The sequence below is a fragment of the Sorex araneus genome, chromosome 3 (genome assembly GCF_027595985.1).
Source record: "Sorex araneus isolate mSorAra2 chromosome 3, mSorAra2.pri, whole genome shotgun sequence".
NCBI lineage: Eukaryota > Metazoa > Chordata > Mammalia > Eulipotyphla > Soricidae > Sorex > Sorex araneus.
The window spans coordinates 238,609,763-238,624,736 of NC_073304.1; the positions used below are offsets into that span (position 1 = coordinate 238,609,763).

At 69.6% G+C, this 14,974-nt stretch overlaps 1 protein-coding gene across 3 annotated transcripts; it reads right to left on the reverse strand.

Annotated features, from left to right (window-relative positions):
• Positions 1–41: 41 nt before the first annotated feature.
• AATK (apoptosis associated tyrosine kinase) lies at positions 42–14,650 on the reverse strand. Of its 3 annotated transcripts, XM_055133662.1 has the most exons (14): positions 14,505–14,650; positions 8,821–8,954; positions 7,667–7,820; positions 6,649–6,728; positions 6,256–6,362; positions 5,932–6,019; positions 5,634–5,767; positions 4,830–4,914; positions 4,642–4,763; positions 3,981–4,130; positions 1,778–3,857; positions 1,595–1,706; positions 1,315–1,500; positions 42–697 (listed from the first exon to the last, which is right to left on the reverse strand). In XM_055133662.1, exons 1-14 carry the CDS (start codon positions 14,557–14,559, stop codon positions 657–659), a joined length of 3,528 nt encoding a protein of 1,175 aa, XP_054989637.1. In that variant the 5' UTR covers positions 14,560–14,650; the 3' UTR covers positions 42–656. The 3 variants fall into 3 exon arrangements, with proteins under 3 accessions (XP_054989637.1, XP_054989639.1, XP_054989638.1); XM_055133664.1 differs by lacking the exon at positions 8,821–8,954 and having other exon boundaries at positions 14,505–14,636; XM_055133663.1 differs by lacking the exon at positions 14,505–14,650 and having other exon boundaries at positions 8,847–8,945.
• Positions 14,651–14,974: the final 324 nt, after the last annotated feature.

The window sequence follows — 14,974 nt, forward strand, 5'->3', positions numbered from 1 at the left end:
TCAACCTCCACAAAGGGAAAGCAAAGCACTCCGACCACGGCTCTTTTCAGCTTGATTTCTCTTTAAAAAACAAAAAAGGAACCAGAAAAACATTGCACCAGCATCCGAAGCCGCGTGCCCGGCGCAGGGAGCTCACATCTCTTTGGCGACAGTGGCAGGGCCTGGCGCTTCCATTCTCTCAGCAGTCACAAAAGCATCCCGGTGCCCGCCCAGCGCCCAGCCCCACCTCTGAGCAGGAGCCCCGACACCCCCAAGCACGGGGTGTGGCCCCACTCCCGCTGGCAGCTGGACAGGGCAGTGCTCTGTGCAGAGGAACTGCCGGCCCCCGGGCGGCTGGTGAACAGCGGGGAGGCTGCTCGCCGGGCTCCAGCTGGGGTCCAGGTGGGAGCTGGCCCGGCCGGTGTGGACGGGCCACTGTGGGTCAGTGAGGGCAGGCGGCACAGACTTTGAGGTAAGGGGGAGCACGTGAGCCTGGCGTCCTCACCGGGCACACCGAGGCAGAGGGCACAGAGGCCGTCCAGTGGGCCCGCCCCCAGGACACGTCCAGCCAAGCCAGGGGCAGTCCGGCCTGCACCTGGGGGCAGCAGGGCCAGAGAGGCGGCCGGAACACTTGACTGTCCTTCCGCAGCTGGAGCAGGGCCTGGGGTGCTGCGGGCTCACGCCTCATCACAGCAGCCCCCCACATCCGCCACGGGGTCTGGAAAACAGGAGGAGTCCGTGAGCACCAGCCGGCCTGCCCCTCCGGGCGGCCCTGAGCGCCTCACACCGCGGGGAGACAGGCGGCCCCGATGCTGCGGGCGGGCTGGCAGCGGGCAGCGGGGCGGGCAGCAGGGCGGGCAGTGGGCGGGCATCGGGCATCAGTGTGGGCAGTGAGCAGCAGGGTGGGCAATGGGGCGGGCAGCAGGCAGCACGGTGGGCAGCAGGGTGGGCAGTGAGCAGCGGGGTGGGCAATGCGGCGGGCAGCGGGCAGCACGGTGGGCAGCAGGGTGGGCAGTGGGCAGCAGAGTGGGCAGTGAGCAGCGGGGTGGGCAATGAGGCGGGCAGCGGGCAGCACGGTGGGCAGCAGAGTGGGCAGTGTGGCGGGCAGTGGGCAGCACGGTGGGCAGTGGGTGGGCAGTGGGGCGGGCAGTGGGCAGCACGGTGGGCAGCACGGGGGCAGTGGGGCGGGCAGTGGGCAGTAGGGCGGGCAGCAGGGCGGGCACGGGGGTGGGCGTGGCGGCGGGCGCAGTGCCCGCGGGAGGGCGGCCGGGGAAGCCTGGGCCAGTCGCGGCCGCGGTGTCCAGGGGGCCGGCGGCCCCTCCCGCGCAGCCTCACCTCGCGCAGACCCGGCGTCGGGGTCGGAGACGTGCGTGATGGAGAAGCGGGACACGGGCGTGGTGGGCGACACGGTGAAGCGGGACGAGGGTCCTGGCGACGCCGGCTTGGGGGTCCCGGCAGGGGCGGCGGGCGTGGGCGGCCCGGGGCTCAGAGGCGGGAAGTCTCCCCACGCGAAGGCCCCGCCTGCGAGCACGTGCGCCCGCGTGACGTCACCGCGGAGGCCCCGCCTCCCCGGCGTCCCGCCCCGCCCCGTGACGTCACCACCCGCCCCGCTCACCCTCTCTGGCGGCGGAGCCCTCCGGGGCGCGCTGGGCCGGGCGGGGCCGGCCGGGGGAGGCGGGGGGCGAGTCCTTGGCGCCGGGCTCCCCGGCCTCCCGGGTGGGGCTCTCCTGGGGGTCAGAGAGCACGTGACGCGGCGTCCCGCGGGGCCCGCCCGCCCTGCGCCGCGGGCGCCGCGCACCTGGTCGAAGAGGTAGACGGTGACGTCGTCGAAGAAGGACACGGCCTTCTTCTGGCGGCCGCGCGCGGGCATCCGCAGCAGGCTGCGCAGGCGGCAGCCCGGGCTGGCGGCCACCACCACCACGGGCGCGGCCGCGTCCTCCTCGCTGTCCTCGCTCGCCTCCCGCGCGTCGCCGCGCGGCTCCTCGTCCGAGTCGCTGTCGTCGCTGTCGTCGTCCTCCTGCGGCCGCTCCCGCGGGGCCTCCGCGCCGGCCGGCACCGGCGTCAGCACGAAGACCTTGGGCCGCGCGGGGCTGGGCACGGGGGGCCCCGCGCTCGGCCGGGGAGGCTGCAGTGCGGGGCCGGGCTCCGGGGAGGCGTCCGGGGACAGCGGGGACCCCTCCCCGGACCCCAGCTCGGGGACGGCCAGGACCCCTTGCAGCGGCTTCTCCGCGGGGCCTGTGGGCGGCTCCCCCTCGGACTCCAGGTCCGAGAAGTAGGCGGAATCCCGGTACGGGCTCTTGTCGCCCAGGCTGCCCAGAGGGGTGGACAGCTGGGATTCCGGCTGAGATTCCGGCCCGGGGCTGCCACCCTCCGAGGACAGCTCCCGGGACGCCCCAAGCTCAGGGGACTCGTAGTTCTCCGTGTCATAGCCACTGTCCCGCAACCGGGGCTGCCCCGCAGCGCAGCCGGCGGCAGCCACGGGACGGAAGCTCTCGCACCCGGCCTCGCTGGCCAAGGTCGGGATGTGCAGGGAGCCAGGGGTCTCCACCTGACTGGGCGGGGAGCAGTGGCAGGTGGGCACCGTGCCCGGCCCCTCGGCTGCTGGGCTGCCCCTGGGCGAGTCGGTGCCGGCGGCAGGAGGAGTCTCTTCCGTGTCCTCGTCCTCACTGCCTGGCACGTCCAGCTCGGAGGGGCAGCTGCCAGGGTCCAGAGTCCAGGGCTCCGTGGCAGCTGTCTGGCAGCCACTGGCCGGCGTGGGCGAAGCTGGCAGGCCGCTGGGGGCACTGGCGGCCTCGGCGGGGAGAGGGGCGTCCCCAGGGGACGGGATGGAGGGGAGGGGGAGCTGGGCTCCCGTGGCCTCCTCCGCCAGCCTGGGCTCTGCCTGGGGACTGTCGCCCCCACTTCTGGCCGCCTCTGTCCAGGAGGATGCGACGTGGCAAGTGGCAGGAGCCAGGCCCACAGCAGGGCACAGCCGGGGGCAGCTAAGCCGGCGGCCTGGCTCCTGGCCAGAGGGGGTGGCCTGGAGCCCCATGAGAGGCTCTCGGGGGCCCTCGGGGGCCAGGGGGTGGCCCAGCTCATGGACGGCTTGCGGGCCGTGCTCTGCGCTGGGGCAGCTGTCCCTGCAGCCGTCCCCATGGGCGGCGGCGCGGGGCCGCGGGGGCCTGTGGCCACTGTTGTTGTTGGCGGACGCGTTGGACTCCCCCAGCGGGCAGCAGTCCAGGGGCACGGCTGAGGGAGGCGTGGCCAGGGAGTCCTCGGAAGGGGCGGGGCAGCGGGCGGCCTGGCCGGGCTCAGGGTCCAGGGGGCCCCTCTCAGCCGGCGTGGGGGGCCCGGGAGAGGGCGGTTGCAGAGGGAGGGGCGGGCTCTGGTCGCGGTCATTCCCGGGGCCGGCGGTGGGCGGCGGGTGGTCGGACCTTGGCTCTAGGGCGCCGCCTTCCGGGTCCGAGCCGGGGGAGGCCGGCGGGCTGGGGTCGCGGCAGGCGGGCGCGGGCTCCTCCAGCCGGATGAAGTACTCGCTGCCCAGCGAGGGGCTGTGCGCGCTGAGCACGGGCACCACCCCCGGGGCCGCGCCGGACGCCTCGGCCCGGGCCTCGGAGCCCGCCTCCCACTGGTAGTCGAAGTCCAGGCCGCGGCTGGTCTCGGTCACGGTCAGCACGTCGTCGCCGCCCCCCGAGAACCGCTCCAGCAGCGGGAAGGACGACGGGTGGGCCAGCGCCGCGCCGCCCCCGCCGGGCCTCAGCGAGCGCCAGCGCCGCTCGAAGTCCTCCTCGGCCGCGTCGGACGTGCCCTTGGTGCACAGGTAGGTCAGCAGCAGGTGGACCTCCTCGGCCGACGGCCGCTGCTCGGGCTGCAGCCAGCAGCACTGCATCACCTCGTACCTGCGGGCGGCGGGGCTCAGCGGCGCTCCCGCGCGGCCGCCGCCGGGACAGCGCGCCCCGCGCCCCGCGCCCCGCGCCCCGCGCCCCGCGCCCCGCCCCGCCGCCCGCCCCTCGCCCGCTCACCAGCGCTCCGACAGGCTCAGCGGCAGCTGCGGCCGGGGCAGCTTGAGCTGCTGCTCGCGGACGGCGTAGGCCAGCACCTGCCCGTCCGAGTGGTGAGGGTACGGCTGGGCGCCCAGCTCAAAGAGCTCCCAGAGGGTCACCCCCAGGGACCTGCAGGGACAGCAAGAGGGGCGGGTGGGCGGCAGTGGCCACGCGGGCGCTCCCGCCTCATGGCACTGGGGGATGGTGCCCAGCGTCCAGCCTAGAGGGGGAGCAGCTCCTGGGTGACAGCAGGTACCTGAGTCTCCCTAAAGCCAGGCTCGCCTCCATCTGTGCCTGTGCGCCTGGCACCTGTGCCCACCTGCACCAACCTCCACCCACCACTTGCTCGCCCGTGCCCGCCCTTCCACAAGGCGCGGGAGCCGCACAGCCCACAGCGGCTGCAGCATGTGGGGAGTGTGGCCAGGTCTGGGGAGGGGGCGCCCAGGAAGGCTCCAGGTCACTCGTGACCCGGTGACCCCCAAACTCTCGTAGGGGTGGGTGGGACAGCGGAGGCGTCACCCGGAAGGCCACAGAAGCTGTGCCTGGGCCTTCCTTCTCGCTTGTCCTGAGGCTGCAGGGGCCAGGCACTGTGCCCCCACCCTGGACTCTCCATACTGCTGGCCCAGGCCCCAGCACTCACCACATGTTGCTGGCCTTGGTCTGGCTGACCACTAGCAGATTACTGTGCACCTCGTCCACCAGCTCGGGTGCGATCCAGCGCAGCGGCACCCACAGCTGGTCAGCAGTGACCAGGTAGTCCTCCTGTGGGCAGGCGGGTGTCACACGACCGCCCCCCTCCCGCCAGCAGGCCCGTCCCCGCCCACTTACTCGGTATTTGCCGTGTGCCAGGCCGTAGTCCCCGACCTTCACCGTCAGGTGGGCCGTGAGCAGGCAGTTCCGCAGGGCCAGGTCGCTGGGGAGGGGCAGGAGAGGAGGCTCAGCAGGGCAGGGCCCGCCCATGGCCCTGGGCATTTACAGAGTTCCCGGGGGCCAGCCTCACACTCCAGCCAGGGTGGCAGTTCAGTGCCCAAGCGCTGTGGCGAAGACATGGCCAGCCTCGCTGGGACCAGGCCCCCGGCCCCCAGCCTGCTTGGCCGGCCGCTGACCCCCACGGGTATGCTAGCCCTTATCGCCGGCTCTCTGGAGGGACAGGAACTGGGGTCCCCAGTGTACTGGGGGTCTGTTCCTGTCCCACCTGGGACTGAGCTGCCCTCCTGGCCTACCTGCAGATGTGCGGGCTACACCGCCTCAACTACTTCCAACCCCGCAGCGAGCCCTGGGCTTCCCCCAGCAGCCTGTGGCCACTTAGGCGTCAGGGCCCCTCGGCTAATGGTGCTGCACGCTGGGCCACGGTTCTGCCACCAGGGGGCGCAGGCGGGTGCGGGACGGCACGGGGCGGGGCGAGGGGCGGGGTCAGGCGGGGCGGGGCGGGACGAGGCCGGGCGGGCGGGCGGCGGGCCGGGAGGCTGGCAGCTGCCCTCTGCAACAAAATCACTGATGCTGGAGTCGCAGTGCCATCACTCAGCACCAGGATGTTGTTGTGGAGGACGGCCCATGCGGCGTCCAGGCTGGCGGCCACTTCTTCCAGCACAGCCCCGGGGGGCCGCGGGCCTGCAGCGGGCGGGCGCTCACCTGTGCACGTAGTTATGGCGGTGCAGGTGCAGGACGCCGCAGGCCACCTCGCAGGCCATGCGCTGCAGGGTCAGGGGGTCCGGCGCCAGGGAGTCGGTCACGCGGCAGTTGCGCAGGTAGCCCTTGAGGTCCCCCTGCGGAAAAGGGCAGCTGTCACGGGGCCAGGGCGGCTCACCGGGAGGCTGGGGGAGGCTGGGGGGCCGTGAGGGGCGCGGGCAGCGGGTGCGGGGCCGCGCCCCAACAGGCCTTCCTGGGGGAGCGGGCGTGAGGCCCTAGCGTGGGGTTGGCGGCCACCTACCACGGGGCAGAACTCCAGGAGCAGCAGGTAAGGCGTGGCCTCGGTGCACTGGCCCAGACACCGGAGCAGGTTTTCGTGCTGGAGAGCCCTGCGGAGGGGACACGCTGGCCCTGGGCCGCCTCCGGACGGGGCAGGTCCGCGGGACGGGGCGGGGCTCGCGGGCGGGGCGGGGCTAACGGGACTGGCGGCCTCGTCCGTTGGGCGGGGCCACGGGGAGGGGAGGGGCCTCTGGAGGGCGGGGTTAGTCGGCGGCGCGACGCGGGCGCAGCTCGGCGGCCTTTGTGTCCCGGCGGTGCCCGCGCCCCGCGCTTCTGCGCCACCCACCTGTAGGGCTGCGCCTCCTCCAAGAAGCGCAGCTGCTCCTGCACGCTGGAGCCGCCGCGGAGCTCCTTCACCACCACCTGCGAGCCCCGCGCGCTGCCCAGGTAGACCTGCAAGGGCCCACGTCACTGCGGGCGCCTCCTCCAAATCTCTGGTCAGCGGGCCCCGGGGCAGGGGACTGGTGCCTGGTCAAGGCTGGGGCCCGGACTTCAGCCATCCTTGGTGCCCCCACCTCCAGTCACCCCAGTCTCCGGCCACCAGAGCGGGACAGAGGGCCCTCGCCCTGCCCACCAGGTGGATACCTCGGAGTGTGCCAGCCAGAGAAGCCGCCCCGTCCCCCCAGCTCTGCCTTTCTGGGGGACACACCCACCCCACCGCAGCCGCGCCCACACTCACCCTCCCAAACCAGCCGTGCCCCATGTCCTTCAGCTGCAGGAGGTCCTGCCGGCCCAGGTCCGAGGCGGTGAGCAGCTGTCCTGTAAGAGTGTGGGGGGAGTAGGGAGCCCCACGCGGGCTCCCCCACTCCCTGGGGCCCCGCCGAGGCAGGGCTGCTGAGGCTCAAGGGGCCAGGCGGCCAGCAGGCTGCTCCAGGCATCTTCCTGGGGTCCGGACCCGCACCCCCGCCAAAGGGACCTGCCCCGAGGGGACCTGCGCAGGGCACTGCCCGGCGGCCGTGTGGCTGCAGCAAGGCCGGGACAGGAGGGCACAGAGGCCCCGCCCCCGCCCCGCCCCGCCTGCCATTCCTGCGCCAGGCACGCCAAAGCCGCCTTTGTTGGGGGCTGCTTGGCACGGCCCTGCACGGAGCACACTGGGGCCATTCTCCTGCGGGCCACCAGGGTGAGGTCAGCGGGGAGGGGTCAGCCAGATCACTGAGCCCACTCTTGCCCTGCCGTGCCCTGAGGGATTCCCCGCATTCTGCTCCCACGCCCAGTGCAGGGGGGCCGAGGGCCAAGCTAGGCGGGAGGGGCTCCCCCTGGGGCCAGCAGCCTGTGCTGGGCAGAGTTAGGGGGTCCCTGTGAGGCGCAAACTCTAGTCTGCGTCTCCTGAGCAGACTAGGGGACCCCAGGACAGTGGCAGCATCAGGGAGACCAGACCAGAGGGGTCACTCCTCCCACTGTCCCCGTGTCCCCCACTGTCCCCCGCTGTCTCTTATACCCCCACTGTCCCCCACGCCCCCCACCGCCCCCCATGTTCCCTGGCTGCCCTGGAGGGTTCTGGGGGCCAGTGGGCCGGGGCCCTGGCTGAGTGTGGGGCGAGGGGTCTGGGGCCGAGAGTGGCCCAGCTCAGTGGGGCGCCCAGCCCGGCCCGAGGCGCCAGGCGCCAGGCCCATCGCTGTGTGGGTGTCGGCGGGGGGCGGGGAGACAGGCCAGCCCGTTCCCGCAGGGCCCCCCTGCGCGCCCCTCCCCACACTCACCTGCGCGGCCCTGCTGCTCGGCCCCGGGCAGGGTCACCTGGCTGAGGGGCAGCACGTAGACGTCAGGCCCAGCAGGAGCGGGCGCGGGCACGGGGGAGCCGAGCCCCGAGGCGTCCGGGGGGTACTCCTCCTCGCCCTCGGCATTCTGCAGCTCCTGTGGGGCGGCACCCGGCCTGAGCCCGCTGCCTGCCGGCCAGGGCCCCCCCCAGAGCGCCCCAGCCCTCACCAGCTGCCTCCCCGCAGACCCAGAGCGCGGGGCGCACCGCATCCTCGGAGCCGCGCCGCCGCCACCCGCCGCGGGCCTGGACCTTGACCCCGCGCCTCTCCCGAGCTCCCGCCGGCCACACCTGGGCGGCCACTCGAATCGGCCGCCACGCCCGTCTCCCCCAGCAGTCGGGTCACGGCGGGGGGGGGTCCTGGCTCTGGCCTGGGTCCTCCCCAGCTGGAGGGGAGACGGCACTGAGGGGCCCCTGCACCCGGTACCTGCTGCCGCCCCACGGCCTCCCGGCGGGCGCTGCCCACCCCGCGGGCCAGCAGGTAGGCCAGCGTGAGCATGGCGGGCCAGTCTGCGCCTCGTGGGCTCTGAGGGCTGGCTCCAGTGGCCAGTCCCTCCCCTGGCCTGGCCGCCCACCAGTCCTGGGGCTCCTGTGGATAGCACCCGGGCAGAGCTACAGGGCGGCCCCCTGGAGGGCTCTGGGAGGACCGTGAGCTGGGTGGGGCCGAGGGGTCACCAGCCTCCCCGTGCTGGCCGCCTCGGCCACCTTCGGGGGGCTGTGGGGGTTGCTGAGCCTCTGAACTGGGGGTCCTACCGCTGGGTGGACACGGACAGCAGAGCCCAGCCGCTGGCCTGCAGGCAGGTCCTGGGAGTGGGAGCACTGCCCGCCGAGTCAGCAGGACCTCTTCCCACAGGCCAGCCGGGGCCCAGTCCCCCACTTTGTCCTGTCCCCCCTCACCCGCTGTGGCCACCTCTGCTGCATTCCAGCCCCGGAATGTGCGTAGGACGCCCGCGCGGGGCCTGACGCCTGGGGCCCGCGTGAGCCGCTCAGAATTCCAGACCCCCGGCCCCCCGCAAGTCAGTGAGTCCACATTCGGCCTGGGCAAGCGTGCGGGGGCCCAGCGTCTGGGAGGCGGGCACAGTGGCCCGGGACCCTCACCTTGAACCCGATGCCCCCCTTCTTACAGCACAGACAGGCCAGCATGAGGGCGACGACCATGAGGAGCCCCGAGAAGGAGACGGTCACCACGGCCAGGGACGATGACCAGGAGAGCTCGCCAAGGGGGGCGCCGTCTGTGGGGGGAGAGGGGTGAGACCCTACCCTGGCTCACCCTGCACCCCCCAAGAAGCAGGCACCTGCAGTCCCTCAACCGGCCACTGGGTGCCACTGTGGCCTCACGCACGGCCCGGGGTCTAAGGCCCAGCTCCGTGGGGGGCTCAGACCCTCCCGCCAGACCAGGGTTCTGCACTGTGCAGACACACCCTCCAAGTCCTGCTGGTTTGGTGGCGCAGGACTATGGGACTGACCACCACTGTCAAAGACTGAGGGACTCACAGATACACACACGCACACACACAGACTCATACACACACGGGGTACACACGCATGGGTACACATACACACAGGGCATGCACACAGATACATGTACACACACGAGGTACACACTTATCACATATACATGATGTACATATACACACATGCACATAATATACATGCAGTTACATGGAGACATGTAAAAGACACATGTGTATGAGATGGATGTGCATAGGATACATAAGGGACACATGTATGTGTACATAGGCACATGGGGTGGTGTACATGGGACATACACATATAACTCGCTTTCATGGGACACAGCACACGGGACATACACAGTACATTTGTACACGGGATTGTGTACACTGTACCTGTGCACATACTTATGGACATTACTTGTTTATACATTGGACACAGGACAGGTGTGTACATTGGACACATATATTTATTCACACGGGGCACCATGCATATGTGGGATTCATTCAGTGGCACGCACTCAGGACACACATAGCACACAGGGCAGTGTGTATATGCACATGAAATGCACATGGGACACAGGACATGCACACAGATTTGTACAGTGTCTGCATGTACAGAGTATCTGCACGCACACATATGTGCATAGAGTATATGCACGCACACATTTGTACATAGAGTATATGCACACACACATTTGCACATAAGAGTATATGCATGTACATAGAGTATATGCACGCACACATTTGTACACAGAGTATATGCACACACATTTGCACATAAGAGTATATGCATGTACATAGAGTATATGCACGCACACATTTGTACATAGAGTATATGCACACATTTGCACATAAGAGTATATGCATGTACATAGAGTATATGCACGCACACATTTGTACATAGAGTATATGCACACACACATTTGCACATAAGAGTATATGCATGTACATAGAGTATATGCATGCACACATTTGTATATAGAGTATATGCACACACATTTGCACATAAGAGTATATGCATGTACATAGAGTATATGCACGCACACATTTGTACATAGAGTACATACAAGCACACATGTGCAAGAGTATATGCACACATGTTTGCAAATAGAGTATATTTATATGCAGAGTACATGCATGCACACAGTTATACAGAGTATATGCACACATATGTACATAGAATATATGCACCACGCCTGTGTGCATCTATACACACAGAGGAGGTGGGCATGTGCCCCCACCTGTCCTGGAGGGCCCCAGTCCTGAGCAGACCCCTGGGTCTGTCCTGTCCCCAGAGCTGGGTCAGCGGCAGAGCCGGGAGGGCCAAGCCCGGGGCCCAGGAGAACAGGAGCGGGGCTGGGAGGGCAGGGGACACGAGTCCCGGAGGGGCTGCCTGTCTAGCCTGCAGCAGGAAGCAGCCGGCGGCACTTGCCCCGGGGCCCCGGCCCTTCCCAGGACCCCAGGACGCCCATCCTTGGGCCCACAAAGTCAAGGTCTCTCCTGCTGCTCACTGGACCCTTGACACGCCGTGAGCCCCTGCCCAGCCCAGTGCGCCCGGCTCCGGTCAGGGCCCCCCACTGCCCGCCCCCGCCCCGGGCTCTCTGAGCATACGCCCTGCAGGCCCAGGGTGCCTCAGCTGGGACTTGGGGTTTGGGGGCCACACCTGGTGGTGCCAGAGCTGACTCCTGGCTCTGTGCTCAGGGATCACTCCCGGCGCAGCTCGGGGGCCATACGGGGTGCCGGGGCCAACCCCAGGCCGGCGCATGTGAGGCGGATGCCGTGACTCTCTCGAGGCCCCTCCGCCAGTGTCGGGGACACTCAGTCCCCACCGGAGGCACAAACAGGAAGGAGCTTCTGCAACCGGGTGTGGCCCAGGCCTGAGGTTGCAGCAGGCGCCCGGGGCGGGGCAGCTGGGTGCCCAGGGCAGCATCCAGGAGCCCAGGCCCCACACAGGCGCCCGTACCCCCGCTGCTCCCCGCCGGAACAGGCTCATCCTCCCGAGCTTTCTGGGCCGGAAAAGGGTCCGAGAGAGGGGCCGAGTGGTCATGGCCCTGCTCAGGCCCAGCCGAGGACGGCCCCCGCCTCTGCTCTGGCTGTGCCAGCCGGGGAAACTGAGGCCACCCTCTCTGCCGGCCGTGAGCCAGGCCAAGGCCATCCGGGAGGCACCAGGGTCCTGCTGAGAGTGATGCCGCCTGCCAGACGAAGGGCCCTGCAGCCGAAACCCACCCAGGCAGAGCTCAGGACCTTTCTGCCCGCACACACATGCACGCTGGACCTGCCCACACACGTCACATTCACGCCCACACACACGTGCACACTAAACCCGCCAAGCACGCCACACTCACACCCTGACACACGTGCCCAGTAAACCTGCCCACGCACACCACGATCACGCCTGCACACACGTGCACACTAAACCTGCCATGCACGCCACGTTCACACCCGCACACACATGCACAGTAAAACTGCCCACGCACGCCACACTCATGCCCGCACATACGTGCACACTAAAGCCGTCCACACATGCCACGCTCATGCTCGCACACATATGCAGAGTAAACCTGCCCATACATGCCACACTCATACCCACACACCCGTGTAAACATGCCCACACACTACCTTCACTTTACACATGTTACGTGTCTGCACATACCTGTGCACAATAACTATGCCCACATGCTACACTCATATCTGCATACACATGCCACACACGTGCACAACAAACATTCCCCACACACGTGCTACATTCATGCCTGCACGGACATGTGTGTCCACGTGCCTGTGCTGAGTGTCCCACACCCATGTGTTCACTCACATGTGTGCAGACACCCTCACACGGGCCCTCCCCTGCAGCCTGCCCTGCCCGTTGGTGGCCGCTGCCCACAGCCGGAAGGAAGTTCCGCGCCTGCCTGGTGCGGAGCGTGACTGTGGCCCTGTGCCTCTCGCAGGCTGAGCACAGCAGGGGCCCGGCACACTCGCCCCCTCTCCCCGCTCCTGCCCTGCGCCCCCGGCTCCCTCCACCTCAGCCCTTCCGTGCCCACCTGGGACCCCAGAAGGCAGGTCTCCATGCCCCCGCTGGACGGCCGCCCTCCCACTCTGGCTGCGGGCAGGGAGGGGGAACCCGGCTGCCCGGGCCCCCCCCACTCAGCACCCACAAATGCCCCGGGGCTTGGGAGCCTGACCCCCCTGAGGGCTGTGCAGTAAGGCTGTGCACTTCCGGGAGCGGAAGGTGAGGGTGGGGGTGGGCCGGGCGGGTCCATCCTGAGCACATCTGGGGCCCGTGTCCCACCTGCTGCCCGCCCTCCCAGGTGGGGCCGCGGAGCCCCATGAGAGTCCTGGAGGTCCCCGCGGGGCCCTGGCCCCTGGGAGAAGGCAGGACGCCAGCCCGGGAGCCATTCCGTCTGCGGGGCAGGGCGGGGCCCACTCTGCCCCCTCCCTGAGGTCCTGCCCAGCCCGGCCCCAGGGCCAGTTCTCTGGCTCACCTCTCCCCAGGCAAGCGGAGCCTCAGCTGCGCCCGAGCTCCCCCAGGATGGACCCGCCAAGGAGAGGGGGACGGGGCGTGAGGGTGGGACCTTCCTCATGACCCGGGGACCCCTGGCCAGGCCAGCCTCTGGGTGATGAAGGTAGAGGATGGGGGCCCAGAGCCCTCCCGGGGGAAGCAATCCCCACAGTGCTCAGGGGCCCGGGGACTCACCTGCAGTGCACTGGGCAGGGCCCCGGGGCTGAGGCCTGGGCCAGCCATGGCCACGCGGCCTGCACGGGAGCCCACACCTGGTGACACGCAGGAGCACATATGGAGAGTGAGCGTGTAGGGCACACGTGTGTGTGCGTGTGCATAGGAGCTCCCCCTTGTCTTGTGTGCCCAGTATGTGTAGTCACAGACTTGCATGTGTGTGCTGACAGTGTGCTCATGGAATGTGTGCGTGTGTGCTGAGTGCGAGCATGCTCACAGAGTGTATGCCTGTGCATGTGTGTGCTTGCTAAGCATGTGTGTGTATATGTACTGAGTGTGCTCACTCAGTGCATTTGTGTGTGTGTGCGTTGTATGTGCTCATTGAGTGCATGCATGTGTGTGTGCATGTGTGCTGTGTGTGCTCAGTGCATGCATGCGTGTGTGCACGTGTGCGCTGAGTGTGCGCGTGTGTGCTCACTGAGTACATGTGTGTGTGTGCATGTGTGCCAAGTATGTGTGTGTGCGTGTGCACTGAGTGTGTGCGGTGACCTGGGGCCGAGGCTCCCTGAGGCGCCCAAGGGCAGGGCAGGAGCAGGGCAGGCAGCAGTGCCTCTGGTGCAGGCTCCCCCCGCCCCCCGGGGCGCAGGGGGCTCCCAGACCCAGTGCTGAGCCCCGAGCACTAACTAGGTGGGGGCACAGGCGAAGACAAGCCCCTCTGTCTTGCCCTTCCCCGATGCTCACTGAATACCTGCGTGTGTATGCATGTGTGCATGTGTTCCCAGGGACCCCCAGGGTGGCCTGTGGGGGGGGCAGGGCGCCCACACGCCCAGCTCGCAGACAGGAAAGCAGAGTCCCCTCCTCAGGGCCAGCCGCGGCCACAGCAGCTCTGCAGAGCCGTCCCAGCCATCACGTTGGCACCTGGGCACACGGGCGCCTCATGCCAGGGTTCAGGGGTGCAGGGAGGGGGTCTGTGTGGGTGGGCACGGGCAGGGTCCACGACCCCATACAACGGAAGTCTTGACCCTCCAGAGAGCAGAAGACAGGTGGGGGCAGGACCTCTGCGCGGCCCCTGTCCCAGGCCTCCGGGCTCGGGGCCTGCCGTCGCCCCCGCAGGCTCCCCAGGGACAGACCGCCCAGCTCCATATGTGTCTGCCCAGCTCATGTGTGTGCCGGCTCCGCGCATGTGCCCGACTCCATGCCTGTGCCCAGCTCATACATGTGCCCAGTTCTGTGTGCATCCTGCTTCATGCGTGTGCGGCACAGCCGGGCGAGGAGGGGCGGCAGGGGAGAGCCGGTTCTCCAGCCGGTGTGACGCCAGCGCTGCCCCGCGGGGAGGGCTGCTGGCCACCGTTCCCGACGCGCTAACAGACCCCTACAAGGCCTCGGCCGGGGACCACCCCGCTGAGCCCGGGGCCTGGCAAGCGGCCACGCTGGCCTGGGGCCCCGAGGGGGACACTCGCCACTTCCCCAGGGTCTGGGTCCTGGCAGCGTCCTCCCCTGGACAGCTGGGCCCCGGGCCCAGTAACCTGCGCCGGGTGGCGTCCGTCGCGGGGCCCCGTCGCACAGCCCGCGCCCCTCCCCCCGTGGGGCCCGGAGCCGGGTGGGCGCCGGGCCGGCGGCGGCGCGGGAAGGGTTAAGCCGGCGCGGGGACTCACCGGGGTCGAAGTGCGAGCTGAAGGCGAAGCTGGGGTTGAAGAAGGACGACGACATGGCCAGGCCCGCGGCGCGCGGGCATCCCGGGAGGGCGCTCGCCGCCCGCGCCCCGCGCCGAGCCCCGCGCCCGCGCCCCGCGCCCCGCGCCCGCGCCCGCGCCCAGCGCCCAGCCGCAGCGCGGCCCGGGGTGCGGGCGGGGCGGCGCGACGGGCTCGGCCGGCGGGGCTCGGGCTGCGCGGCCGCAAACACGCGGGAGCGCGCGGGCCCCTCCCGCCGGGCGCACGGACACGCGCGGACGGGACGCGGGCGGGCGCCGCGGGGCGGGCGCGGGGGGCGGCGGGGGGCGCGGTGCTCGGGGCTCGGCGGGGGGCGCGGGGTGGGGGCGGGGGTCTCTGCGGGGGTCTCTGCGGGGGGCGCGCGCCCGGCTGGCATCGGCTGCGCGCGCGGGGCCGGGAGCCCAGGCCGAGGGCGG